The following is a 27,625-nucleotide window of genomic DNA, read 5'->3' as shown; positions in this document are numbered from 1 at the left end:
GAGCCACCCCCTCCCAGGGCGTTCCCATCTGAGTTCCCATCCGTGCTCTCCCCCAGAGCTGCCAGGTCCATCCTGAGCATCCCCCGGCTCCTTTCCACCTCCCCGCGGGTCCCGTCCCTCCTGGGGGCAGAGCTGGGCTGTCGGGGGGCTCAGAAGCCGGCGCTCTCCGAGCTGCTGCGGCTGTTGTAGCTGGGGCTGCGGCTGGGGCTGCGGGAGCGGCTGGGGGGGCTGCGAGTCCGGCTGCGGCTGCGGCTGGAGCTGTAGCTGTCGTAGCTGCGGCTGCGGCTCCGGCTGTACGAGTAGGTGCTCAGCGAGCTGGAGGACGAGGGGCTGGGCCGGTAGTAGGGGATGGGACGCTTGCGGGCGCTGCGAATGGAAAAGGGAAACTGAGTCAGGGGAAGGGGGTCCTGGAAGCTGGAAGGGCGCTGGGCCCCCAGCATTGAGGCAGGGCAGCCAAGCATCCCAGCGGCGTCAGGATGCGGCCACCCGGCATCACCTCCCGTCCATCCATCCATCCATCCCTCCATCCCGCTCCTCCTCCCCTGCGCCCTCCCCCGCGGTGTTAGTCCTGGATTAGGCAGCGTCGAGGGCGGAAAGTGAGCAGGTTAATGTGGCTTTTGTGTTTCCCAGACACCAAAGATTGAAAGCTGCTGAAAAAGAGACGTTCGGGATTAGCGGGAGGCGAGCTGCAGCCCGCCCGGCGCCTGAGGATGAGGAGGGACACGGGAGGCACGGGGACATAGGGGACAGCGACATCGGGAGTCGGCCCCTTGTCCTTGTCCCTTGTCCCAGCCTGGTGTTAGTGGGACCAGAGAGTGGCTGGGTGCTGAGGGCATCCTGAGGTGTGAGGAGACACAGAGGGGTCCAGGAGGAAGAGCAGGAGGAAGAGGAGGAGGAAGGGGGAAGGTTACCCTGGGAGCCAGGCTGGCGGCGATGCTCTCCGGGAGGGACCTTAGGATGAAATGGAAAAGGAGAAGTTGGCATCACTGAGGTAGGACCACATGGTGGAGGGTTTGATGGGAACTGGGGACAGGAACTGGGGCCCCTGGCTGGGCTCTGGGGCAGGCAAGGGGGGCTGGGGGTGTTTCCCTGGCTGCCCCCTCCCCACAGCATCCTCTACACCTCACAGAAACTGCTCTGCTCCTCCTGAACCCCGAGCAGAGCAGGGTCTGCCACCCCCATCTCCCCCAAGAACGGTGATGGGATGAGGTGAATGGTCCCCACAGGGACGATGGGCTGTGTTCTCCAGCTGAGCCCTGCCACCTCCCTGGGGACATCCTGGATGGAGCAGGAGGGATGGAAAATCAGACAGTGGCACCTGGGCTGGGCTGGGAGCAGCTTCTCTAGCCCATTCTCTTTCCAGGGCATCCATCAGGGAGAACTGTGGGGAGCTCTAACCCGTGGGCTCTGCAGTGTTCCTCCTGTCCTTTCTCCTGTCCTCCCTCCTGACAACTCCAGCCCTGCCCAGGCAAAACAAAATCCCTCCCACAGGGAGGCAGATTTCTGAAAATCCAGCCCCCCCTGATCACCCAGCTGATAGTGGGAGAGACAAATAGGTCAGGAAGGAGGTAATCTGGGCTGGGCACGGCCCCGCCGCCAGTGCTGCATCTTAACGAGGTGCTACATATGCACACAGTGTTTTGTCTGGCAGGAAATATTGCCTGTCTTACAGCTCAGGATCCTGAGGCAATAGGATCCCAAGGAGGAGAAGCCAGCTTTTGGAGGGCAGGAGAGACGTGATTGCGGACGTGAGCGCTGCTGGAATACGCGCAGCGGATTAAAATTAATTCCTGTTTTCCTGCCTCGAAATAGGAAGAGATCAGAAGGTCACAGCATTGGAGGCAGTCTGGTCACCCATCTGTCTGGGCCAGCTGATTCACCCAGCCATCCTCAGAGCTGTCTGTGCATCCACAGAGCTGCTGCTGTCCATCCGTGTGTCCATCCGTGTGTCCATCCACCCATCCATCCATCTGTATGTCCATCCATCCATCCACGTGTCCATCCATCCATCCACGTGTCCATCCATCCATCTATCTGTCCATCTGTCTATCTGTATGTCCGTCCATCCATCCATCCATCCCCCATCCATCCATCCATCCATCCATCCCACATCCATCCATCCATCCATCCATCCATCTGCCCATTCAGGCCCCCTTTGGGGTCAGCTGGCAGCAGAGCCCAGCCCTGGGTAGTGTCAGTGGCCATGGCATTGGCAGTGTCAGTGTCAGTGGCAATGGCAGTGACTGTGGCAGTGGCAGAGCCTTTGTCCCGTGCCAGGACACACCTGGTGATCCTCCTGGGCTCCATGAAGCTGGGCGAGTCGCGTCTCCTCTTCCTGATGGGGGAGTAGCTCCTGGAGCGGCGCCGGGGGCGGGCGGGATCGGGGTCACCGTGACGTGTTCGGGGCTCGTTGTCCTTCTCTCTACAGCCCGGGGAGGAGGAGGAGAAGGGTCAGGGAACGGGCTGGGGTCCCGTGTGGCACGCAGGGACACCCTGTGGCAGCAGTCACTGCCTGGATGTCACTCCCACCTGGGGCTGGCGTTTTCAGTGTGACCAACAATGACACGTCCCCTCCCCGAGTGCCAGGGCAGCCGGGACCGCCCTGAGCCGCGACGCCCCCTGAGCCCCCTGGCACCCGCGGTGTCCCAGTGCCCCTGTCCCCTCGGGCCTGACCTGCTGGCTGGCTTTTTGGGCGAGGGCGAGCGGGAGCGGCTGCGCGCTGCTCTCTTCTCCCGGGAGCGGGAGCGGGACTTGGACAGGGAGCCGCTGGAGCTCCAGGAGCTGCTGCGCTGGCCCGGGCTGGGGGACGGGCTCTTCCTCCGCTCCGAGGCGTGCCGCGAGTGCTTGGCTGACGACTCCGAGCTGCTGTTGGGCCGGCCCCGGTGGTGCCGCTCCTTCACCCTGTGAGGGCAGATGCCAGCACGGCCTCGCACCTGTCCCGGCTGGCAGAGTGTCCCCACCCCAGCCAGGGACCCCAGGTTCCCATAAGGAACACTTCATGACACGAGTTTTTGACTGGGCTACATCCCTGACTGTAAAGCACAGGATTTTCATTTGCTTGGCATCCCGCATCCTGTGGGATGCTGTGATTCCCTGCTGCCATCCAGGCACTGCCGTTTTCAGTGGGATAATCTCTTGCAGGGATGGCCTTTACCATTGACCCACCGTGGCTCTTCCCCATCCCCATCCCTTCCCTATCACCATCCCCGGGTCTGTCCCCATCGCCATTCCCATCGCCAACTCGTCCTCATTGCCATCCCCATTCCTGTCCCTTTCCAACTCTATTCCCACTCCATCCCTTGAGCATCCCAACCCTGCCACGCTCCCCAGGGCTTTGCCTGGATGGATTTAAGGTGCCCACAGGGAGCTGCACCCCAAACATCCGAGCCCGGCTCCCATATCCTCAGTTCAGCCCCCAGGACTCTGCCTGGATGGATTTAAGGTGCCTACAGGGAGCTGCACCCCAAACATCCGAGCCCGGCTCCCATATCCTCAGCTTAGCCCCCAGATCTCTGCGTGGATGGATTTAAGGTGCCCGCAGGGAGCTGCACCACAAACACCCGATGCCAGATCCCGGGCAGGGATGGCAGGAGCCCATCGCGGGCACTCCCTTACTTCTTGCCGTGCGCTCCGTGGTTCCTGTCGGGGCCGGCGGGCGGGTGGTACGGGTGGGAGCCGGCCGAGCCCTCCGAGTCGCTGCTGGAGCCGGCGGGGCTGAGCGGCGGCGGCGGCGCCTCCCGGGGGCCCGGGGGCCGCCCCTTGCTCTGGCCGCGGTGTCGGGGCGGCGGCGAGGCACTGCGGGAGCGATGCCGGTGCCCGTGCTTGGCCCGCTCCGGCGAGGGCGAGCGGGGGCTGCGGGCGCCGTGTCGGCCGCCCCGGCTGCGGGGGGACGGCGGCTCCGTCCTGCCGTGAGCCCGCGGAGAGGGGGACGCCGAGGCCGGCCTCTGGCAAGGGGGGAGAGAGAGAGAGAAGGAGGGAGAGGAGGAAGGGAGGAAGGAGAGAAGAAAGAAGGAGAAAGGGGATTTTAACGGGGGGCGCCGGGCCGGGGGCGCAGATCACAACGTCAATGCACATCGCATAAGGCAGGCTACACAGACGCTACTCTGCACCTTCCTCTCGCCCTCAACAACGTGGGTCATGCAAACCTCCGCATGCAAAACGCCAAAAAAATAGAACTCAACTCAAATCGTAATAAAAACCCAAAGGAAGGGGTGGGATGGGAGGAAAAGAAATAAATCCAAGGAAGCCCCAAGTCGTCGGGGAGGGAAAGCTTGAAGGGAAAGAAACAAACACCCCCCCACCCCAAAAAACACCTGGAGAGGGGATAAAGCAAACCCTGGTGCCCGCCCGCCCCGACCAAGAAAGGGGAAGGGAAAAGGGGGATAAAACCCAAACGAAGGAAAATGGGGGAAAAAAAAAAAAAAAAAGACATGAGAGAAGGGAAGGTGGGGCAGTGGGGGAGAGTAAATCAGACTGAGCCGAGGGGAAAGGGTCGAACCAAAGAGGGCTGGAGGTGATGGGGTCTGCTCACACAGAGGCATGCACATATATAGAGATATATGTTCTGATACGTGTAGATTTTATCAATAGTACGGCTTTCGGCTTAAAACAAATCCAGAAACGAGGAAAAAACGGCACAGAGCGACAATGGAGGGCAAGGCAGGGGAGGGGGCCGGGGGGAGGGGAGAGAAGGCATAAAAGAAACCAACAAAAAAAGAAAGAAGAAAAACCATCCAAATCAAATCAATTTTTTTTTAAATAATAAAAATAAATAAATAAAAAACAAAGCAAAACTTCACAAATGTCCTCGTTACTGAGATAAACGAATGTCTCTGAGCTCTTCCTGGGACACGCATTGAGCTGTTAGCTGTGACTCTGCAGGGAACTGCTAAGTCCTCATCAGCACTCAACACAGACTTTGCTTTCTGCTTCCTTTTTTTTTTTTATTTTTTCCATTATATGCTTTTTTTTTTTTTTTAAGTCCCTCTTGGTTAACATCCACTTACCAAAAAAGTGGCATTTCCTCCTTTAGTAGGTAAGGTATGAAGAGAAGGGAAAAGCGGGGCAATATAAGTGCATCATTAGATTCACAAAAATGCAAGAGAGAAAGAAAGAGCGAGAGAAGGAGGAGAGACAGAGACAGAGCCAGAGAGAGGAGAAATAAAACAAACCAACTCACTTCTCCTACGGGGAGGGGAAACCTTGGCCCACCACCGTGGCCAAGCCCTGAGCACTGAGACCTCAAGGGATTTTGCCCAGCCCTGAGGCTCCCAAATATCTCAGCTCCTCTGAGCCACAAACGCTGCCTGGGTGTTCCTCCCATCTTTGCAAACACCACGAGACCAAAAAGATGGGTGGAAACAGCTCCTGTAACACCAGTCCTGCCCAAGCTGGCAAACCTCAGCTCAGGGGGCTTTGGGGTCTCCTTCCCCCCAGCCACAGCCCAGTGCCAGGTCCCTGAGAATCCCTGGAGGGTGAATCCTGCACAGGGCATCCCTGAGTCCAGCCAAGGGATCAAAAGGGGTTCAGGGATATTGGGGTGGTGCCAGGATTGTGCCACCACGCCCAGGGCTGGTGACCCCTGTTCCTCACCATCCCACCAATGAATGGTCAGTGAATCCTCGAGGCTGAGCTTCTCTCCACCCATCCCACTGTGTTCTCAATGCCACTTTTCTCCCCCCAAAAAGAAGGGGGCAGGGTGAAGGGCTGGGATTCTGGGGACCACCACGAAGATGCTGCAGAAGGGACACAAAGCTTCCATGTCCCTGAGCATCCCAGACTGCTCCACACTCCACCACCTCTTTGTCCCCGTGGAAAAGCCAATTCCTCCAACCACAGAGCAGCAAGCTGCAGCCAAAATGAGGGGATTTGGGGGTTTTATTAAAAACCAGTTGCTGTTGCAATGGCTGCAGCAAGGGGGAGGCTGGCAGTGATGATCAGCCCTGCCCAGCTGCCCTGCAAGGATCTGCTCCAGGGGGATCAGCAGCCACAGAAAGGGGGACCAGGGGAGCCCATGCCCAGCCCCACATCCCAGGAGAGGAACATTAAAGCAGAGAAGATGATGAAGAAGAAGAAGAGGCCGATGAAGAGATAAACAGAGGGGGTTCCTCTCTGCCAGGGTGGTTTTTTGGCACTGGCTGGCCGCTGGCCATGCCATGGGCTCGGGCTGTGGGATGCAGGGCTCCCACCCAAACCCTGGAGTCTCCTGCCCTGGCGTGCAGGAAGGCAGCAATGGTAAAAGCATCTCCAATAAACCCAAATTGCCAAAGAGGGAATTTCCCTCAGCCTAAGACAGAAAACACACACTAGGCACCTGTGGGAATGGGACAGCCAGGGCAGGGATGCTGTCACCTGCCCCTCACAGGCTGGCATGTCCTGGACCTGCCTCTCTCCACACAGAAAGATTTAAACTTTCCCTACTGCAGCCTCTCTCAGTATTTTCCCTAAGCTGGGTTTTTTTCCCCCTGAAGAGGGGCTAAACCCACACATCTCCCCAAATTTCTCATTTATTACCCCATCCATCCACCCCAAAACCCCCTGTGCCCACTTCTACCCGTGGCCACTGCCCCTGTTTGTCCCTAAATATCTTCACCTTCATTTAATGGGGGATTGAAAGGGAACAGCCGTGCTCGGCCCCTGAATGGAAACGAACACAAATTCAGAGGGCTGAAAGACACAGAAATGCATTCTACCGACAGCACGAGGAGACGGGGAAGAGAAAAGGGGGGAAGAAAGAAAAAAATATTACGTGGACAGGGCAAAAAAATATATATAAAAAAAAAAAAGAACGTAAGAGAAGAGCATGGCTTTGCAGCTAACTGGGGAAAACCATACAAATAAAAAAAAATAATTATATATAGCCACCAAAAAGAGACAAAATGAGAGACAGAGAAGGGGAGTGAGAAAGAAAGAGAAAGAAAGTCAGAAAGAAAGAGAAAATAACATTAAATCAAGCTACGGTGCTTTTCAACAGGCTCATCTGCAGAAGTGAACGTGCAGAGGTGGACAAAATACCTACCTTTGGAATTGGCAGTGACAGGAATGCAATAATAAAAAAAGAAAACAATAATCTCCACATTTGGAGGGCAGAATGGGAAAAAGACAAGGACTCTTTAGTACGGCGATCCAGACCCCTCGGCTAATCCCGTTTGCTTTGCTTAGAATTTTTTAAAATAATTTTTAAAATTGGTCTCTTTAGCTTCTAATTTTTATTCTCTTTTTAAAAAATGTTTTGTTTGTTTGTTTGTTTGTTTAATTGGAAGGCTGCGGCCTCCGCCGAGCGGGGGGGCCGCGGTGGGGGTGGCTGGCTGGTGTCTGTAACCCGATCAGGCTGCGGTTCACTCTTTCAAAGTCACTCTATAAACATGGCAAAGTCCCGGGTAACATGCAGGGAAGGCGATGGATGGAGGTGGGACACGGCGAGGGATGTCGGGGTGTGTCGGCCCAAAGAAAACCGGAGAAAGAGAGGGGCTGGAGGGTGCGTGTGGGCGAGGAGGAGGAGGAGAGACCCAGGAGGAAGGCTGGGAAGGCAGCGGGGATGGATGGAGACAGGACTGGGTATTTAAAAGGGGCACCCAGCGGCTCTGGGGGTGCTGGGGTGGGCACCGGAGCTTTTGGGGGGGTCTGCGGGAGGTGGGGAGGGGGCTGGGGACTCATCCTGTGGGGATGCAGGATGCGGGATAGCCCCGCAGCCCGCGGCCTCATCCTGCAGCCGGGCAGGAAAAGCTCGCCGCGGCAGCAGCATCCAGCCGAGGACACCAATTTGAGGAGGAAAAGGGCAATTCGCTCCTTTGCAGTGCAGAGCTGCTGGGTTCTCTTCCCTTTTAAATTCCTTGTTCAAAATATAGAAAATGGAAATACAATGTTCAGCGGCCGTAAATATTTAGAAAACACATCGGGCTTATGTTTTTGTTTTGTTTTGTTTTTGTTTTTTTTTTCTTCTCCACATTAACACACACAAAAGCAAAAAATTCTAGAACAACACGACGACGACGGGGTGGGGGGAAATAAAAATAAGAGAAATATATATCGTTTGCATTTCTGTACATCACAAGGGAAAAGAAAATAAATCATGAGAAAGGAAACTAAAACAAGGGGGCGGGAAAAAAAAGCACGTTTCATTGCCCTTCCCTCCCCCTCGTCCCTGCTTCTGCTGAGCAAGAAATGGAAGTGTATATTACCGTTTGGGTTTTTTTCAAATGGGAGGCTAAAGAAAAACACAGATGGGATTAAAAAGAAAAAAAAATAAAAAATAGAAACCAGAGAGAGAAAGAAAGAGAGAGAGAGAGAAAGAGAGAAAGTTGTTGGAGAAAAGTCCCGCTGGTGCCGGGGAGCCAAGGGAGCTCGGCGGCCTGGGCGCTGCTGGGCTGGGCTGGGCAGGGGAGAGCGGGGCCAGCCCGGCACCCGACCCGCCCCACGGCCCCGCCGCAACCGCGGCCAAGAAGAAAGCAGAGAGGTGCCCCGAGAGCCGGGCAGGGTGCTGGTGCTGCTGGGGTGCTGGGCTGGGGAGGGTGAAGGGCATGTGTGGATGTGCACCCTGTTTGCTGGGGTGCCCCTGGTCCTGCAGGTGTTGGGGTGTCAGTGTCGGTGCTGCCAGCCCAGGATCTCAGCTGTGGGAATCAAGCTCTCTGGGGAGCTGTGTGGGCTCCATTAGTGGAGTGTCCTGCTTTCACTCAGCCCCCCTTAGCCAAAGCAGGCTCCTCACCATGCCAGCACTGGTTAAACTGGGGCTAGCCCCTGGGTTAGGGCTTTGTCCCACTCAGCAAAGGAGAAGCCCCCAGGGTTTCACCAAGATTTTCACCTCAGGATGCTGAGGCAGAGCTGGGGATGCTCAGCTTTGATGTCACCTGCCATGGGGACCTCAAGGTCCTAAAATCTGAGCATCCAGCATCAAATCCTCTCCAAACCCTAACCAGGCAAGAGTGGTTGAGCACTGGTGCTGGCCTTTGGCACTAGGGAGAGTTGGGGTTGGTGGGCAAACAAGAATTTTCCTGCTTTGGCCGTTCTTTGGCTGCCTGAGATCAATCTCAGGGAGGTGCTGAGCCCAGTGCTGACCCTGGCAGGTGATGCTGGCCTGCCAAGCCATCATCCCAGAGGGTGACATACACAGGGCGACGTGTGGCTTTGGGACAGGGATGACCTGTTGGCTGCCCTGATTTCTGCCCCAGGGCAACGGGCTGGCTCCCCCAGGGAGATCGTGCACCCAGCGCGGGGTCGGTGAGTGCTGGGAGGGTGCAGCCTGCACCCCACATCTCCCCCGTGTGCTCCGGTTGGGCAGGGCGGGGAGCCGAGCGAGTGGGGAAGGAAGAGAGCAGGGGGGCAGTCCTGTGGAGGGAGGAGGGCAGGGAAGCGAAGAGTGATCCAAGAAAAGCCTACGTACATCCGAGGGCTCCGGGAGCGGGGCGCCGTGGCTGTGGCGGCCGTTCTGGGCGCTGCCCTTGTGCCCGTTCTGGTGCGGCGAGGCCGAGCGCTGGGGCGAGGGCGAGGACGGGCTGCGGCTGGAGCGGGCGCTGCTGCCCTTGGGGCCATCCTGCCGGCGCTTGGGGCTCACCCTGAGGGGAACAGCACCGTCAGCTGCCGGCACCCCCGGCCCCGAGCCCCGCCCCGCCTTGGCCCGGCTCCGGCAGAGCCGCCGGCTGCAGTGCCGAAGCCATAAATGGGGTGAGAATTGGTGCTTTGTGCTGTCTTTAGCTAAAAATTGAAACCCCGGCTGAGGAGCATGTTCCCAAACCTTCCAGAGATGCTGCAGCACCATCCCACTCCCCTCTATGGCTGTCTCAGGGATGTCTCTGCCACCTGCCTTTACCCTCCATCCCCTGAGGTCCCCATCCTTGGGACATTTCTGCCACCTGCCTTTGCCCTCCATACTCCAATGTCCCCATCCCTGGGACACCTCTGTCACCCATTTTCTGCCCTCCATCCCCCAGAGTCCCCATCCCTGGGACACCTTTGGCACCTGCCTTTACCCTCCATTCCCTGAGGTCTTCTCCCTTGGGACACCTCTGCCATCTGCCTCTGCCCTCCATCCTCCAAGGTCCCCATTCCTGGGACACCTCTGCCTCCCACCTCCTGCCCTGTACCACATAAAGGTGCCATTCCAAGGACACTTCTGTCCCTGTCCTCTACCCCACAGTGTCCCATGGTGGATTCTGGGGCTGGGTGTGGTGGTGGGGAGGGAGGGTCCCGGGCTGTCCCTTACCTGCCCGGGGATTTAGAGCCGCTGTCGTCGGAGGAGAGCGAGGCGCTGTGGGAGCTGCAGGAGCTGCGGCGGTGCGAGCGCCAGGCCGGGGACTCGCTGCGGGACCTGCGGAGAGGGCGGCCGGGGCCGAGGGACAGCTGAGCGCCCGCGGGGGACACGCAGGGACACAGAGAGCCCCGCCACCCCCGCCGGCCCGGCCCTCACCTCTTGCGCTCTTTGTTTTTATCTTTCCGTTTGTTCTTGGGGCTTCGGGACCTGCGGGAAGAGCCGAAAGCTGCAGACGTGGGAGCGGGGGCAGCACCTGAGGGTGGCTGCAGGAGGAGCGAGGGGAAGGAGCTGCCTGGTCTGGAGCTGGGCTCCACTGGGGTTCAAAGCATGGTGGGGATCCCAGATGGATTTGGTGGGACTGTGGTGTCAGGTGCAGGTTGGTGAGACCAGGCAGGAGAAAACAGGGGGACTGGTTCTGCTCAGCATCCTCAGGGCTCGAGCCCATTGTCACCCCCCCACTTGTTTTGCCCTGTGCCCTCTCTGGTGCCCTTTTTGTGTTTTTCACTCCTTTCACCCTAGAACAGCAGTGTTGGCGGAGGGCATCTGCAGAGCAGGGCAACAATCAAGGTTTGCCCTGGCTGTGGCTGCCTGGGATCCCCTCATCTCCCCTGAGGGACATTTGGGGCCCCACAGTCAGCCAGAGTGGCCTTGTGCCACATCCAAGGGCAGAGGACACACAGCAGTGTCCAGCTATGGGGCGGGGAGGTCCATCACGATGGGCAGAGGGGAGGGGACAGCAGGAGGGCAGCACACAGGGGGTCCCTGGCAGGGAAAGCTGGCAGCTGGTGGCACTGGAGTGGTTGTCACCCTTACCTGTGTCTTCTCTTTTTTCGTGACCCCGACTCAGACCTAAGGGATGAAGAGGAGGCAGAGATGAAGGAGATTGCACTGATTTGGCCAGGGGGGAGCAAAGGCTGGGCAGTTTCTAGGCATGAGGAGAAGCACAGAAGGATGGCCCTGAGGTGGGCTGCTGGATGGGGCAGGTGACAGTGGCTGTGAGGAGGTGATGGCCCCATGAAAAGTCATCCTATCCACTTCTAAATCCTACCCCAGCCCAAGGGCCTGAGCAGCCCTCTGTCCCCAGCCCCTCTGTTCCCAGCCACCCCTGCTGTCCCCAGCCTGCTGTTGTGTCCATCCTACCTGTCACGTCTGTGTTTCTTTCCAGTCTTCTTTTTCTTTTCCTTGCGGATGGGTGAAGAGCTGTCACAGCTAGAGGGGAAGTGGGTGCCCTTGAGCAGGGAGCAAGGCACTCCCCAGCCTCTTTCCTCTGGCCCAGGGGAGCCTGGTCCCACCACCCCCAGCCACACTGCTTCCTCTGGACCACCCCATGGGATGCATGAACATAACATGGCAGTTATTCCCTGGGGGATTTGGGCTGGGGGACAGAAAGGGACTTTTGGCAGCAGGGCTCTGGCTGCCTTCAATTCTGGAATGCCCAAATCCTGCTGTGTCTCATTGCCACCTCGTGGGCTTTACTGCCTCCAGCAGGAGACAAGGTGGCCAATTCCCAGGGGGATTTCAGAGGGGGACAGTGGGTGGCAGAGGTCAGTCTGTGCCCAGTGGTCTTGCATGCCCAGAGGGGACCTCAGAGCCCACCCAGCCCAGTGGTCACTCACCTGCGCTCTGAGCCGGGTTTCCTCTTTTTGCTGCCATGGGAAAGGCAGAGAAGAAAGGGACATTAGGGACAGCATCCTGCTCAGGCAGCCAGTGCTAAGTGGTGAGGTTTTGGGCAGATGGACCCTTCACAGAGCCATACCCTGCCTGCTGCTGTGCCCTGTGGCAGCAAGCTCCTTCCCCACATGGACCAGGCAAGGTCCCAGCAGGGCATGCAGTAGGTGTGTGCACACACACATATGTGTTGCAGTATCACTACATGCAGATGCATTGCACCTCTTAAGGGTGCACATTCAGGGATGTACTGCCCCCCAAAGTGGGGTGACTTGCCCCTCCAGAGGCTGGCAAAGGGCTGAGCTGGGAGGTGAGCTGCCCTCCAGAGACAGGGGACAGCCCAGGGATGGCTGGGGACTCACCGGCTCCGGCGGTGGCCTGATTTCTTCTTCTTTTTCTTCTTGGGTGGAGGAGAGGTGGAGCTGCTTGAGCGTCTTTTCAACCTGTGGGAGACAGCAGACAAGGCTAGGAAAAGAAGAAAGTACAAGCCCCTGGGCTCTGTGTCCCTGGATGGGGACCCTGTGCCCTGCAGGTCCCCAAAGGCCACGCAGACCTGTACTCGCGGTGGCCGCTGTCCTCGCGGTAGCACTCGGCCGAGCAGTCACACTGCAGCAGGCAGCCCTCTCCATAGGCAGGGTACTCCACCTCGTACTCCTCCCCGTCTGCCCCGTGGTGGTTCTCTATCACTCTGCCAAAGGAGGAAGAGCAGGATTAATTTGGGGGTCCCCATTCCCTGTTTCCCACCAGAGCAGCTGGAGCAGCCCCAATACAGCTACAGGGGTTGGGGGACATTGCCTCTGCCACAGCATCCCCCAGGGAACCTTGATCATGTCCCTTGATGTCCACACACAGCAAAGCCCCAGGGTGGAGGTCTGCTCAGGGTATTCCTGTGGCTCCAATTCCTGTAGAGATCCTCACCAGGCTGGCACAGGGACACTGTGACACTCAGGCCACCATCTCCCCACAGGGCCCAGGCTCACCCTCGTTTGAGCCCCTTTTGGCTTGGCTCAAGTGCTGGGGCTGAGCAGGACCTGGTTCAGCCCAGGTGGGTTGCAGGGCTGGATAACGGTGAGAGGAGCTGGCAGAAGACCAGCTCTGGAAATTTAGGTGGGAACTGCCCAGGGTGATCTGGGCTTTGAGGCCAGCACCCCACAGTGCCACCAGCTCAGCCCTGGAGCTTCAGGCAGGTAATGGCCAATGTCCCTCCTAGGAGCAGGTGAAGAAGGGGTGGGGGGACATCATGCCTAGAGCCATCAGGGTCTCTCTCTCTCTCCCCTGAGTGACTTCATCAGCATTAATTTTTCCCACTGCCATGGAAACCGGCATGAGGTTGCCATTGACTACCAGGGCTGTGGGCAGGGCTTGGTAGAGGCCTGGCAGCTGGACTAGGACAGTCTCAGGAGTCCCTTCCCAACCTCTTCCTGATGCCCCCACCTCCCTGGGCTGGCTCTGCCATCAGCCCCAGGAGCAAAACCCACAGGGAGCCTCTCATTTGCTCTTGGGGGATGTAGGACATCTCACCCATGGAGGGACAAGGACATCCAGGTGCACTGGAAGGAAACTTAAGAGATGTGGACAGGCATGGAGAGTGTCCAGCACTACACCAGCCCAGGTGTTTGCTTCCCAAGGGAGATTTGCCCTCAGAAACCTGATGGAGGCTCCTCTGCCCCCACCAGCCTGGAGATGAGCAGTGAGGGATGCTGGTGGAGAAGTGCAGCCCCACAGCATCAGTCCCTTGGCAGCCTGGCCATTGCCTGAGAAAAGGGAAGCTCCCAGTCCCAGACTGCAGATCTGACAGTGGCACGTGTTGGCATCCCTGGCCACAGGCAGGCCATGGGCTGTTTAACCTAATTAGAGATGCCTTGGACCGAAACCACGCACGAGGCAACCTCCCCTGACCATGGATGATCGCTCAAGCAGGACTCGGGCTCCCTTCTGTGCCACCACCATGGCTGGCTGGGTCCTCTCCACATGACTCCTGCTTTGGCCATGTCCCAAAGGTAGAATCAGCCTTTCAACCACCCACCCAACCGTGGGAAGGGGGACAAAAGAGGCAAAGAGAGAAGGGAGCGGGGTTAATTCTCTGTGTGTGTCTCTGCTCTGTGAGCAGGCAGTGCTCCCTGCCAGAGCCTGCTGCCAGCATCTCACCCATTAGCTGTGCTCAGCAGCTCAAGACCAGCCTTGTGCTGTTCCAATTATCCCTCCCTGCCCAGCACACACTTGCCTTTGTCTGCAATCCCACCAGCCTGTCCATCAAACCCTTCTCCTTGGGGACCGGGCTGTACTGAGCTGTGCACACAGAGACAAGAGCTGGGAGAGCACAAAGAGCAAAGCCAGGGACTCAGGTGGTCACAGCTCTGCTCGACGCCTCACTTTTCCCTGGGGAGTTATGCAGATGATGCTGAGCCCTTGCATTGGCTCTGAAACAGGACCAGCTGGTTCAGGCTTGCAGTCCCAGCAGCCAAGGACCGTGCGGTAAAAGCCCAGAGCGGAGCTGGAGCAGGACCAGCCCACGAGATGTTCTGCTGAGCACTCTCCCAGCCACCACAAGGGCTGAGGTTCTTTATTTAAAGCTTATTTAACTCCCTTGTCCAGCCTCTTCGTGCAGCAGAGACCTTTGGCACTCAGGATATCCTCCAGCAGCTCAGATCCCTGCTGCTTGAGGAGCCACCTCCTTTGGACCCAGCCTCCTCAAGCGCCTCTGGCTTTGCTCTCCTCCGAGCAATCCTTTGCTGTGAGACTGCTCCTTCCAGCTCAGCACTATTATTTATAGCCCTGGGGCTAATCTTTAATGATTACCCTTCGTTTTGCAAAACCAAGCCTGTAAAGGTGACAGCCAGGGCTGCCTGAGTAACTTTCAGGCACCTTTGGCTTCCCCATGTGCTCATTACAGTGCTGGCCCTAACGAGCCTGCCAGGAAGATGCCCTGGAGATGACTCCTGCCCCCACCAGCAAAGGCCACTTGTTAACACCTCAGGCATGATGCTCAGTGACCTGGGCAGGTTGGTTTCCCCCATGCCTTGTTTTTTCCTGCTTGGAGGAGGAGCATCCTGAATGTTCACACTGTCCCAGGCCCATGAGCACCATGCAGGCAGGGCACAGCCATGTCCCTGTGTCCCACCCTGCCTGGCGTGCCAGCAGAGTGGTGTGAGGGAGGCTCTCCCTGCTGCCATGGCTTCCCTGCCTCCCCCTCGCCCTGATTTCCTGACCCTAATGAAGCATTAATATTCAGTGAACCTGAAGCATCTATTCCTGTCCCAAGTGACCTGGTTTCCAGGCTGATGGATGGTGCACGCCAGGCCAGCCATGCTGCCTGGGCCATTGAGCATTGCACTGATAAATCATCATCAAGCTGGGGTGGACCCTGGTGAGGCAGGGAGCAGTCCAGTGCAGGGCAGGAGCAGCAACTGGCATGTCCCCAGCAGGAGCTGGGCTGCTTTGGACCCCAAACTGAGCCCAAAGTCCTCTTCCAGGGCAGATGCAGCCCCCCAGGACCAGGCACTGTGAGGAGTGATTAGAAGCAGAGGAACAGTACAGGATTTCCTTGGAGGAGCTTCTTCCATGGGGTCTCTGCCCCTGGCTGGTGGAGTGATCCAAGCATTGAGACCTTCTGCACTTGGGTTTCATCCTCTGGGATTGGAGCATTGCAATGCTGGCCTCTGTACAGCACCCAGAGGTCTCCAAATGACAGTGCAGGATAACCTTTAACCTCTCCAGAGGTAGGACACTGCCTTAGAGAGGCAAATCCTGCCTCCAACTGACTGAACAGCCAACCAACCAACCAATCATGAAATCAACCAATAAACCATCAAATCAACCATCAAACCATCAAATCAACAAATCAACCACCAGACATCAAGTCACCAAATCAACCAATCAACCAACCATCAAATCAAGCAAGCATTGACTCAAAGCCAACATCCATCCATCCATCCATCCATCCATCCATCCATCCATCCATCCATCCCTCCATCCCTCCATCCCTCCATCACTTTATACCCTCTCCATGTCCCTCCATCCATCCAGATATACCCTCATCCACCCACCCACCCACTGATGCTCAGAGGCAATCAGGGACGTGTCTCTCTGGGATGAGACACACAGATGGACCAACTGGAAGCTGCCTGACTTACATTTGGCGCCCGTGCTGGTCCTCCCTGGTGAGCACTCCCTCCTTCTCCATCAGCATTTGCCGAAAGGTCCCCACTTTCTGCCGGATCTCCTCTTCAGAGTACCTGGATGGGCAAAGATGTGGTCAGAGCTGCTGTGGCTGGAACATGGGCTCCCCATGGATCTGCTGAGGAACTCTACACATTTGGAAGTGACACATGGCCCAAGGGGACAATCAGAAGGGGAGGTGGCATGGTGATAGTCATCAGGAGGACCTCTGCTTGGTCCCCTACCACCGCTATGTCCTCCTCTCTCTTGCCTGCTCCTCCCAGCAGTGCTTGGCAGAAGGGACACCAAAAAAGAAAAGGATGACTAGGAAGTTGCCATTTCCCATGATAGACCCAGGATTTGGGGCAAGTGCCCACCAAACCCTCTTGGCAGTGCCACCACTGCAGCCAGTGATTCTGGGGCTCTCTCCCACCATCTCTGTCCCCTCATGAGCTCCCCCTGCACATCCCCTGGTGCTCTGTGCCCTGAAAGCTGTGCCAGCTCTGCGCTGCTGCTGCGCTGACTCAGGAGCCGCAGGGTTATTAACGAGAGACACTAATCACTGTGTCCTGGCATCTGAGAACAGCCACTGCAAACACGGCACTCCTGCCGTCCCTGAGGTGTCCCTGCGAAGGGACAGGTGACAGCCCTGGCCAGGTGGTCCTGTGCCACAACCCATGGCTGCACAAGGGCAGCTGAGCATCCTCCTCAACTGAAAACATCCCAACAGAGGGATGGAGTGGAGAGACCCATGATGTTTTTGGCATCATCCCAGGGGAGAGGGTTAGGGTTAGGAGAGGGACCTCATGTCACCACCACACTGCCACCCTGGGAGGGAAGAGCTCAGGCTCTGTGTGTGTCCCTATCCTCAGCCACAGACTCTAGAGGGGCTGCTCATGGCCCACCCTTTCCATCACACCCCATCAGCATCACTGCCACCAGCCCAGAAAGCTGGATGCCAGAGCCAGGCCTAGCCCTGCAGTCCCCAAGGCTGGCACTTCACAGCCCATGCTGGGGACAGTGATGCCTCTTGCAGTGCTCTGGGTGCCCTGGGTGAAGAAGGGCACGTGGCACCACCCACCCCTCCTGCAGTGTCCATGAAGGGGAACAGCAAGGAGAGGAGAATTAATATTAACGAACTCATTTGCACTGAAAGGTTCTCATTAACTCCCCAGCCACACTCCACACAGAAGGAAGGGTCATAACAGGGTATGGAGGCAGCCTGGCTGCTTCCCCTCGCCTTGCACCTGGGCATGGGGAGCCCCAAAACCAGGGCAGCGCCCCCAAATGCTGCTCTGCTCCATTCCCTCGATGGCAGTGCACCCAGCTGGGCAGAGTGGCCATCCCAGGAAGACAGAGCTGACAGCCCCAGCCATCCCATGGACACCAGCCAGCCCACAGCAGCAGGAAGATGTCTGCCCAAGATCAGCTTTTGCTGCAGCATATTAAGAACAGGGCCGGTGCTGTTGGAGAGGGGACATGAGGCTAAACAGGAGGTGGCAGATGGGCCACTGCGGCTGGGCCATTAGCAAATCTGTGGGGGGAGGCCAAGGGGAGGAACTCCCCAGCACTTCCAGGGATGGAGGCAGGAGCAGCACCAGCCCTTTCCCCCCTGCATTCCCCTGGTGCTGCTTATAACCCTGTAGAAGGGGGTTGGTTTAGCATTTAGCATATAGAATGGATTTGGGAAAGAAAGAAAATGTGCTGACGCTTCTTTTCTGGACAAGGAATCCAGCCTGCAGGCAGGGAATAACAGTGCAGGCAGCCTGGAGCGAGCTACAGCACAGGCAGGAGGAGCCATCCTCCTTTAAGGAAACAAGGGAGTGCTTAAATCCCTGCAGAATCCCCTCTGCTGACACTCACATCCATCCTGGAGCTCTGCCCTCATCAACAACTCCCCCAAGGCCATGGCCAGGAGGCTGCCCCTGGTGCAGGCAGAAACCTCAGGGGTGCAAATCCCTTCTCATGGAACCCCCCTGGAAAGCCCCTGTGTGCAGCGGAAGAGCAGGCAGAGGATTAAGCAGGTTGACCAAGATTATTACTGTAATTATATTATCATTTCAGCGTATCGCCATCATCAGTGTTATTAATAGCCTTAATAACAGCAAAGCAATTACAGCAATAACAACAATCCTGCTTGCAGTGTTGCTATTACCCATTGCAGTAATGCTACTACTAGTAGTAAGATCCCTACTAGGGCTCAGGAACCCGACAGGAGGCTCAGGGCTCCCCAAAGCGCCAGGTCAGCCTTATTTATTTCCATAATGACAAATTAGGCACAATCATTATTCCAGTCAGTGTGAGACAATTTAATTCTAGGTCACGCTTGCACTCTTAATGAAAGCCTTGGCGAAGCCTTCCCTCAATCCATTTTCCTTCTCCCCAGCTGATACCAGTCCCCACCTACCCGAGTGTGCCCAAGAATTTGCTCCATCCATCAGGTTTTAGAGAGCTGTCACAGCGATCAGGATGTTTGGCTGCTGCCAAAAACAGCACAGCCATGCCCAGCAGGGATGGGGGGCTCCTTTCTGGCCCCCCAATCCCTTCTGCCCACCCAGGATGTTCCTCAGCCCCTTGGTTTTTTCCTTATCCCTTTGTTTCCCAACAAGAATAAAGGCTGGGGAGCAGCTTGCAGTGGCCATGGCATTGGCAGGATGGGGGCAGAGGGTCCTGTCACCCCAAAACTGGGGAGGGGAAGAAAAACAGCGCAAACTGAAGCCCTAAACTGGCTTCTCTTGTGACTAAACCCCAGCTTCCCTCTGGGATCTCACATCCCAGGCATGTGGGGCACAGGATAGGTGGCACTGATGACTTGCACACCCATGAGCAACTTCACTCCTCCTTCCTGTTTCAGCTTTCCCTGCAGGACAAGCTGGGAGCCCAAACTTCCAAGCAGGGCAAGTGGATGAACTCCTAGGAAATTCCCACCACAGACCAACCTACCAAAGCTGCTTGCTTCACCCAAAAATGGATTTACTTCCAAATGGTTCACCCAAAAATGAATGAACTCCTAAGCATTTCCCACCACAGACCAACCCACCAAAGTGGATGAACTCCTAGGCCTTTCCCACCACAGACCAACCCACCAAAGCTGCTTGCTTCACCCAAAAATGGATTTACTTCCAAATGGTTCACCCAAAAATGGATTTACTTCCAAACACTTGCCACATGAATTTATTTTTTAAAGTGGGAGAACAAGGTGCAAACAGGTCAAAAGGATCCCATCCCCAGTATGCCCAGCACTCACCCCTGCTCCTCCATCATCTCCTGCAGCTCCATGCACTTCAGCTCCACGCGCCGCTTGCGCTCGTGGTCCAGGATTTCCCGGTGAGCCTTCTTCACCATGCTGGGCTCCACCAGCCTCACCTCCTCCTCGCCCTTGTGCCACGTTCCTGAGGCTCCGGGCTGGGGGAAGCCATTGGAGGCCTCCTGGGGCGAGGGCACGTCAGCCCCATTGTTGTAGAGAGCCATGATTGCCTGGCAGGGAGAGGAAGAGAAGGGTCAGTGCCTGCCCTGCTTCCCCGTGAGAGTGAGGGGACCCTGTGAGGACCTGAGGGTAAAATCAGTCTTGAAAGCAGGTTGATGGTGACACTAACTAGGTGTCCCTCAAAAGCAAGGCTGGGGTGACTCATGTCACCATGACAAGGGCTGGCTCCTGGGAAAGAGAGGAGGATGCTCTGCTCCAGACTTGTACTGGAAAAACCTGGCCAAGGGTGGGTCTGTGGGGCCCAAGACAGTAACAGAACATGGACCCCATGAACCCCATTGTCAGGCAGTGTGGGTTTGGAGCAGGGACAGGTATCCACCCTCACAGTCCTCCATGCCCCCTTGCATTTCCCAGCTGCACTGGCTGGTTTAGTTGCAGTGGTGGGACATCCTCATGTCTGGCTCAGGCAGCCAAAACTTGCTGATGCTGCTGGGCCATGGCCTGGCACCATCTGGCATGTCCCAGTGTGGGCTGCAAGGGGAGCTGAGGATCCCCACCAGCCTCTGCCCCTCTGCCTTCTCCCTGCTCCTTCACCTTCACGTGTCTCTGCCTCCTCTCTCCACCACACAGCCAATGTGTCCTCACTTGGCTCCAAAAATAACCCCTGGAAGAGGACAACTGTTCCCAAGCAGCCCTGCCATGCTGAGGCTCTGGCTGATGCTCCCTGAGCCTGAGGGAGGAGATGCTCCCAAATCTCCTGGATCAAGCAGACAGACACAGCCCTGTCTCAGCACCCTGGGGCCATTGGCGCATGGCTGAGCACCCATTCCTGGCTGTCCCTGTTTGCCTCCCCTGCCCAGCACTCCAGCCCTCTCCTGAGCATGGGATGCTCCCACTGGAGATCTGCTGCCTTAGCCACCAGCTCCACCAGGCTGCAGAGGCACCACCCGCCCTTTACATGGGCTCTGCACAAAGAGAAACGAGCAGGAGCAGAGGCAGAGCATCCTGCCTCACTCTTCATGCTGGATTTGGGCTTGGAGAAGCAGCTTTTGCCAGAGAGACACTTCTCTGAGGTGTTTCTATCCCAGGGATCCTGCTGGAGAAGCTTTTCCAAGGATGGGTGATGTCTGAATGTCATGTCCTAAGCAGGAAGCAGCCAATGGAGGCTGGCACATGCTGCCCATGGATGGGGCAAACCCTGGCCCAGGGAAGGAGGCATCCCTAATCCCAGAAGCAGGAAGGACAGATGGATCGTGGACTGATCCACACTGTTTCAAGCCCAGGAAAAGTTTGCCATTCCCAGTGTGCCATTCCACCAGGATACCAGAGCTCAGAGCTCTCCATGGCCAGGCCAGCTGGGACAGAGCCAGGGTGGGAATGCAGTTCACCCATGAGGGGCTTTGATGAGGTTTCTTTGCTGTTTGAGAAGAGAAAATACCCTGGAGCCCTCCCTGGGGTGGTGGGGCCAGGAGGTGTCTCCCACTCCACAGCATCCCCCCAGGACATCCCTGACTCTCCTGCTGCCTCTGGCTGCCCCACACAGTCATTTATCTCCTGATGAGCCTGCCCAGGGAGGACAGCAGCTGAGTGCTTAATTACAAGGCTTTTTTTTCCTTTTTTTCCCCCTCATTACTACCATGCAGAGAGGAGCCAGCAGCCTTTATTTCCACAGAGACACTGGTGCAGCAGGAGCCAGGCGGGGCTCTGCACTCCTGGATGCTCAATCCTGTGCCTGCAGCACCCACATTTCAAACCCCGTGACACTCCCTGCCCACCCTGAACCCAGCCCTCTCCATATCCCAGGATGGCTCCAGGCTGGAGAAGAGAGATATGCTGCAGAAAAACCTGCCTTGGGGGCTCCTCTCCCTCTTTTTCCCATCAGGACATGAAACCAAAAACCTGGAAGGAAGCTAGAGAAAGGGGGAAGCTCCCTGCTTAGAAATCTTTCCCCACAGAGAGGCTCAGGGAAGGAGAGAGGACAGGAGAGGATGATTCCTGCAGCAGCCTCTGCTTGCTTGTCCCCAGTGGGAATTCATTTTATCCTGAGCCCAGCAGTGGATAAATTCATTGCTGAAAAACCTTGAGAGTGTGTGGGATAGGGAGCTGGGCAGGTAGATGGAGACAAACTGGCAGCTGGATGGGTACCTGTGAGAGAAGGCTGCATGGTGGGGGGAGGCATGCAGGAAATGCTCCCTGAAACGTTCCCATGAAAAGGAGGGAGCTGGAGAAATCCCTTTGCACCAGGTGGAGCTGGACTGGGGGAGGACATGGTTCTGCATCCCAGTGTCCCCTCAGCCTGGAGCAATGTCCTCATGGGAGCTGCCACCAGCCCCCTGCCTCAGCCACGGCACGGGCAGGGAAACAAAGGAACGGGAAAAACCCACCCACAACCCTCCCCCAGCTCTCCAAAGGTGCCCCTGGGTGCCAAACAGAGCCAGCCCTACCCTGCTGGTGACAATGGGGACAAGACATCAGACATCAAGTCCCCCAGCTGGGTCTGTGCCCTCCCTGCCCCACAAGGAGAGCCCTGCACTCACAAGGGACAGCTCAGGGACACAGAGTGGCTGCCACCACCACACAGGGACCACCTGGCTCTGCCAGCACCAAAATCAGCACCAAAGCCATCAGCACAGCCCTGGCCAAGCAGCAGTGGTTTCCCACCAGGCTCGGAGCTACCCCGATAATAAAGATGATGGTTAAATATTTCATTATCTGCAGTAATTACCCACAAAACATCAATCACTGGCAGCCACTGCCTGCCTGCCTTGCCCAGAGGGAGAGGAGGCGTCCTGGGGTGAGCTTTGTGTCTCCACACACTCCCAAAGGCTGCAGAATGTAGCTGGGGACAACTGCTGGTATCCATTCCCCTCCCAAATTCCCTTACTGCCACCCAGGAGGGCCCAAACCCCCTTGCCCGAGGGGCTGGAGCTGCTGGGGAGACCCCTGAGCAAATCCCTCTCTTCCCATATTAACCAGGCATTCACCCACAGATTTTGGGATCCTGATCTTCCTCCTATGGCCACCTTGGGCCTTGGGGAGGTCAATCCAGCTTTGCAGGTTGCAGGTGCTTTCTGGTACCTGGATTAGAGCTTTTGGAAGTGCTCAGAGATGCCCCATCCTCCATCCTCATCCTCCATCTCTATCTTCAATCTCATCCCCAAATTCCATCTCATCCCCCATCCTCCTTCTCATTCCCTTCTTCATCATCCTCCCCATCTACCATCCTCATCCCCCTTGTCCATATCCATCCCTATTCACCATTCTCCTCCTCATCCCCATATTCCATCTTCATTCCTCTTTTCCATTCTCCTCCTCCTCACCCTCCATCACCATTCACCACCCTCCACCCCACGCCCTGGTCTCTCCCTCCTTCCCCAGCCATGCTGAATCACACCCAGGGCGTGGAGGACCTGGACACCCACACTACCAGCTCAGAGACTGCCAGGACAGACAGAAGGACAGACACACTGCACACAGCCAGAACAGGGCGTGCAAGGCCCAGCCTCACAATCCTGCCAGGGTTTGGGGCTGCTGGTTTCCAGCCAAGCTCTGAATGGAGCTCATTCCCTGTGGCCTGGGGTGGCCCAAGGATGTCCCCATGTTCCAGCTGGGCTTTGCCCAGCTCGCAGGTCCAGAACTCCAGCCCGAAAATAAAGAAACAAAATGATGGGGAAAGAGCATTATTTCACCGAACTGCTTTGGCGCTTCCCAGCCGGCTGTGCTGAGATCTCCCCCCTCGGGTCCCGCTGAGCCCCGGGCACTGAGCAGCCGCCGCAGGGCCCTGCCACAGCCGTACTGCGGCTGGAGCCGCTTCCCGGGGGGAGCGGGGACGGCAGCGCGGAGCCGCCGGTGCCGGGATGCTCTCCCGGGTGCCGGGATGCTCTCCCGGCGTCCCTCCCTCGCTAGGGAAGGGCGGCAGCGGTCCCCGGGCGTGCTGCCCCCTCCCCTGCCGTGCCTCGGTGCTAATTAAAGCCGCCTCCGGCCGGCGCTCCATTAATTCTCACCACATCCAGCTGCACCAGCCGGGGCGGCCGTGAGCGAGCACCCGGGATGCGGGCACGGGATGTGGGCACCGAGCCCAGCACGGAGGCTCCCTGGACGGCGGAGCGTGCCAGAGCTCGGCCCCAACACGGCGCAGACAGCCCAGATGGGGTGAGGATGCTCCACTGGCTCCAGAGAGGCTGACAGGGGTGGTCCCCATGGTTCTCCTGCCTGTTGGGGTCTCATCAGGACTGCAACCATCACCCTGTCCCCAAGCAGGCACAGCCCCATCCCAGGCTGCTCCCTGTCTGTGCTCTGGCGACAGCTGGGAGAAAAATCTTTTTTTTCAGGACACAAAATATGCCAGAACACCACGGCCAGGCAGGCAGCCTCCTCTGAACACCCAGCTGGAGTTACAAGGAGGAAAAGTCCGGGGCTGCTGCCATTAATTGGGCTGACCTTCTCCGGAGCTGCCTTCCAGTGCCAAAAACTGTGAGTCAGACCTTGAAGAACGAGGGAAAAAGGCAAATGTAGCTTTAAAAGTGCAGCCATTCTGGGGCTCGTTAGCGCTGCCCTCCAGCCCCAAGGCACAAGGATGATGCCCCTGGGAAGGGACAGTGGGAATGGTTTGCTGACAGCCGTCCCACTGCTTCCATCCCTATTTCCCCGAGCCCAGGGCATCTTTTCCTACAGCTGCCTCAACAGAATTTGACACCTCACAGACTTTAAAGCAATTAGTAAAGAATATATGGATGCTGGCTGGGGGGTCAGGAGCTGCAGATGCGTGTGCATACCTACGTCTGTGCAGATATATATATATAAATATATATATATATATATAAATACATATATATTTTAAAATAGATGAGGAGGCTGGTGGAGAAGCTAAACAGTTGCTAAGCAACTGGGCTTCTTCCTGGCTTGGGGATGTAGGGATGGGGGAGCCAGGATTGGGAACTGGTCCCACACTGGACAAGCATCACACAGGGGTGTGGGCACAGGGATCCCCTGGAGATGGTCCAGGGAAAAGGGCACAATGGAGGGTGAGGAGCCAGGATTTGCTCCTGTCCCCAAAATGCTGCAGCTGAAGCCCCCTCAGCCTGAACCCCTTGGGCTGTTGGCCGTTGAGGAGCTCCATTCCCAGCTCTGGCTGGAGAGGAGCTGGTGGGAAAGGGGTCACCCCATAGCAGGGAGGGAGCCCCATGCAGTGACCCCATTCCTGAATCAGGGATGAGGGAAAGGAGCAGCACATCCACGTGGCAACAGCAGCCCCCCCATGCTGAGGGGAGAGGCAGCAGATCCAGCTGAGGGGTTTTCCTATGGGATCCCCAGCCCTGTACCCCTTTGGCCACGCTTCCCTCATCCCCTTGGGAATGCCCTGTTAGACCTTCCCCAAGCAGGAGGTGCTTAAACAAGGAATGGGGATGGAGAGGGGGAGCAGCCACCCCAAGTTTTGCACCTTTGGGGTGCTGGGCAAGGAGTCAGGAGGAGGCACAGTCAGCCCAGGGCCCATCACCCCTCTGAGGAAGGGGAGTAACAACACTACTACAAATAAAAGCAATTATCGAGCACATGGAGGAGCAGGGGGATGACTGTCACAATGAGGTCACCTTCCCCAACGGGGACACAACCGTGGTGCACAACCCCTGGAGCTGAGCACCGCGGGCACAGGGGGGTCACGGCCAGTGCAGGGGGAGCATCCAGCCGGGAATCCCCCCCAGACCCCCCTGCCGTGCCTGGCTGGGTGGTTGTGTAACGGGAGGAGCTATTCCGGGGTTTGAGCACATTATATAAGCCACGGGCCACCTGGCCGGGGAAAACGGGAGCTGGGAGACAGGAAGGAGGAGGAGGAGGAGGAGGAAGGGCTCTGGGGATTGGGGACCCCCATATCCGGCAGACCCTCAGCATAAGCACCAACCCCACAGGGTGATCTGCACCCCCAGGCATCCCCTGGCCAGATATGGGGTGAGCACCCTCTGCTCTCTCTTTCAGCAGCCTCCAGGACCTGCTGTCACACACCCACCCAAAAATGGATCTGGCCCTGGGGCACAAGACCCTTTGTCCAGGCGAAAAGCAGCATTTTCTTGGCACCAGAGACAAAGCCAACCAAGACCCCTGCACCCCTCTGCCTGGCAAAACCTGTGCTTGCCATTCCCACAGTGACCAAGGACCAAAGGTTCCCTTCAAACCTGCCCAATTTGTGGCTCTGAAAGCCCCCAATGTTCCCTGAATGTGCTATCAGGATGAGTCCTGGGGCAGGGGGAGCAGGTGGGATGCCAGGGGGATTTAGGGGAAAGCAGGTGAGGCACAGAGGGTGGCACTGTGTGAGGCAGAGAGGGACAGAGCGATGACGATGTGTGTGTGTGGGGACACAAACACTGTCCCCAAAATCCCCCCCCCACCCCCCCAGGGGGTGTCCCTGTGCTCCTGCCAGAGGAGAATCCACATTTCTTTGCCAGGGCAAGGAAACCAGAGAGCATCTGCACCCTCAGAGACGGTCCTTGACATTTGTCATCAACCTGAGACACCCCCAAATGCTGCTGGCTCCCAGGGGACCCCCTTACAGCAGTGGGAGAGCAGGCAAACCAAGACACATCCAGTCTGGAGGGAATGAATGAACCTGTGTCCCCTGGAAGTCCTTCTGAGCCATGGCCTGACCCATCACCCCCAGCCCCATGCATGGCACAGCCTGGACATCCCTGGTGACAAACCTGATGTGGGAAGGGGAAGCACAGAACACTCCCAAAAAACAAAAGTTGTTGAGTTGCTGCTGTGGCTCCCTGCTGCCAAGCCTTGCCCCCTTCTCCTTCCCTCGTGCAACACCCGCAGGGTTTGAAATCTCATCAGCCAAACCCTCCCCAGCACAGCCTGGGGGTCCACGCAGCAGGAGGAGAGAGGGGCTTTGGGAACCTTGTCTCAGCCTTGTGTCCCACCTGCACCAGCATCTGCTGAGGGATCATCCCTGTCCCGTCCTTCCCAGCCAGAAACCACTGCTGGGGGTCACCTACTGTCCCAGTGTCATCCTGGCTTCCCCCAGCATGGAAAGAGGGATGTGGGTTCCCCCCAGTCACTCCCCCAGCACCAGGGAGCTCCCGGCACATCCCCATCCCTGGAGGGACCCCCTGTAGCCCAAAAACCGCCTCATCCCCAGACTCCTCACCCATCCCACACCCCCAGGAGCATCAAACCTCACAGGGGACACCCCCGGCACACCCCTCCCGTGGGGTCCCCAGCTGTCCCAGCACCCCCAATACCCCGCACGCCTTCCCCATCCCTTCCATCCCTTTGCAGACCCCAGTTCCCAGCTCCCTGCCCAGCACCGCACCCCTAAACCCCCATCACGGGGCCCATCACCCGCCTGTCCCCAGCACCACCGGATGGGTGGGGGGGCTCCATCCTCCCGCACCTCCTGCACCTCCCAGAGCCCCCTCATGCCCCGGCTCGGTCCCGCCGCCCCCCGCCCCGCTCCGCTCCCTTCCCGGCCCCACAGCCCCGGGCCCGGCCGCGCCTCACCTCGCCCTGCCGTCCCGCTGGGCCCGGCCCCGCTGGGTGGCTGTGGGCCGCGGGGGGTGCCGGGGGTGCCGGTGGGTGCCGGTGGGAGCCGGGGGTGCCGGGGGTCCCGCCGGCCGCGGCCCCTCGGCGCGGCCCCGGCGCGGCCCCTGCTGAAGTGCTGGACAGCTCCGGCACACGGAGCCGCCCGACACAGAGCGCCGCCGCCGCGGGGGAGCGCGCCGCCACCGCCCGCAGCGCCGCCTGCCGGCCGGAGGGCGCCCTGCACCGCGCCGCGCTGCTCCGGGACCGCGGGTCTTACACGGAACCCGGTACTTACACAGAGCCCTCGGCATCCTTACACAGAGCGCGGTGCTTACACAGAGCCCGGTACTTACAGAGAGCCCGGTACTAACACAGAGCCCGATATTACACAGAGCTTCATCCTTACACAGAGGCCGGTGCTTACACAGAGCCCTGTCCTTCCACAGACCCCCATCCTTACACAGAGCTCGGTACTTACACAGACCCCTATCACCCTTACACAGAGCCCCGTCTTTGCACAGAGCCCTGTACTTCCATAGACCCCCATCATTCCATAGACCCCCATCATTCCATAGACTCCCGTCATCCTTAACAGACCCCTGTCCTTACAC

General features: G+C 57.8%; 1 protein-coding gene across 1 annotated transcript; it reads right to left on the bottom strand.

Moving 5' to 3' along the window:
- Positions 1 to 10: 10 nt before the first annotated feature.
- On the bottom strand, positions 11 to 27,209 carry SRRM3 (serine/arginine repetitive matrix 3). The gene is made up of 15 exons (XM_074557262.1): positions 26,994 to 27,209; positions 19,320 to 19,549; positions 16,048 to 16,149; positions 12,468 to 12,602; positions 12,277 to 12,357; positions 11,863 to 11,892; positions 11,387 to 11,455; positions 11,060 to 11,095; positions 10,403 to 10,453; positions 10,199 to 10,303; positions 9,380 to 9,551; positions 3,616 to 3,944; positions 2,674 to 2,901; positions 2,285 to 2,422; positions 11 to 366 (listed from the first exon to the last, which is right to left on the bottom strand). The coding sequence occupies exons 2-15, from the start codon at positions 19,541 to 19,543 to the stop codon at positions 150 to 152; spliced, it is 1,917 nt and encodes a 638-aa protein (XP_074413363.1). The 5' UTR covers positions 19,544 to 19,549; positions 26,994 to 27,209; the 3' UTR covers positions 11 to 149.
- Between the last annotated feature and the right edge of the window lie 416 nt (positions 27,210 to 27,625).

The sequence above is a fragment of the Zonotrichia albicollis genome, chromosome 22, assembly GCF_047830755.1.
Source record: "Zonotrichia albicollis isolate bZonAlb1 chromosome 22, bZonAlb1.hap1, whole genome shotgun sequence".
Lineage (NCBI taxonomy): Eukaryota > Metazoa > Chordata > Aves > Passeriformes > Passerellidae > Zonotrichia > Zonotrichia albicollis.
This window is presented reverse-complemented; position numbering and strand designations above follow the sequence as displayed.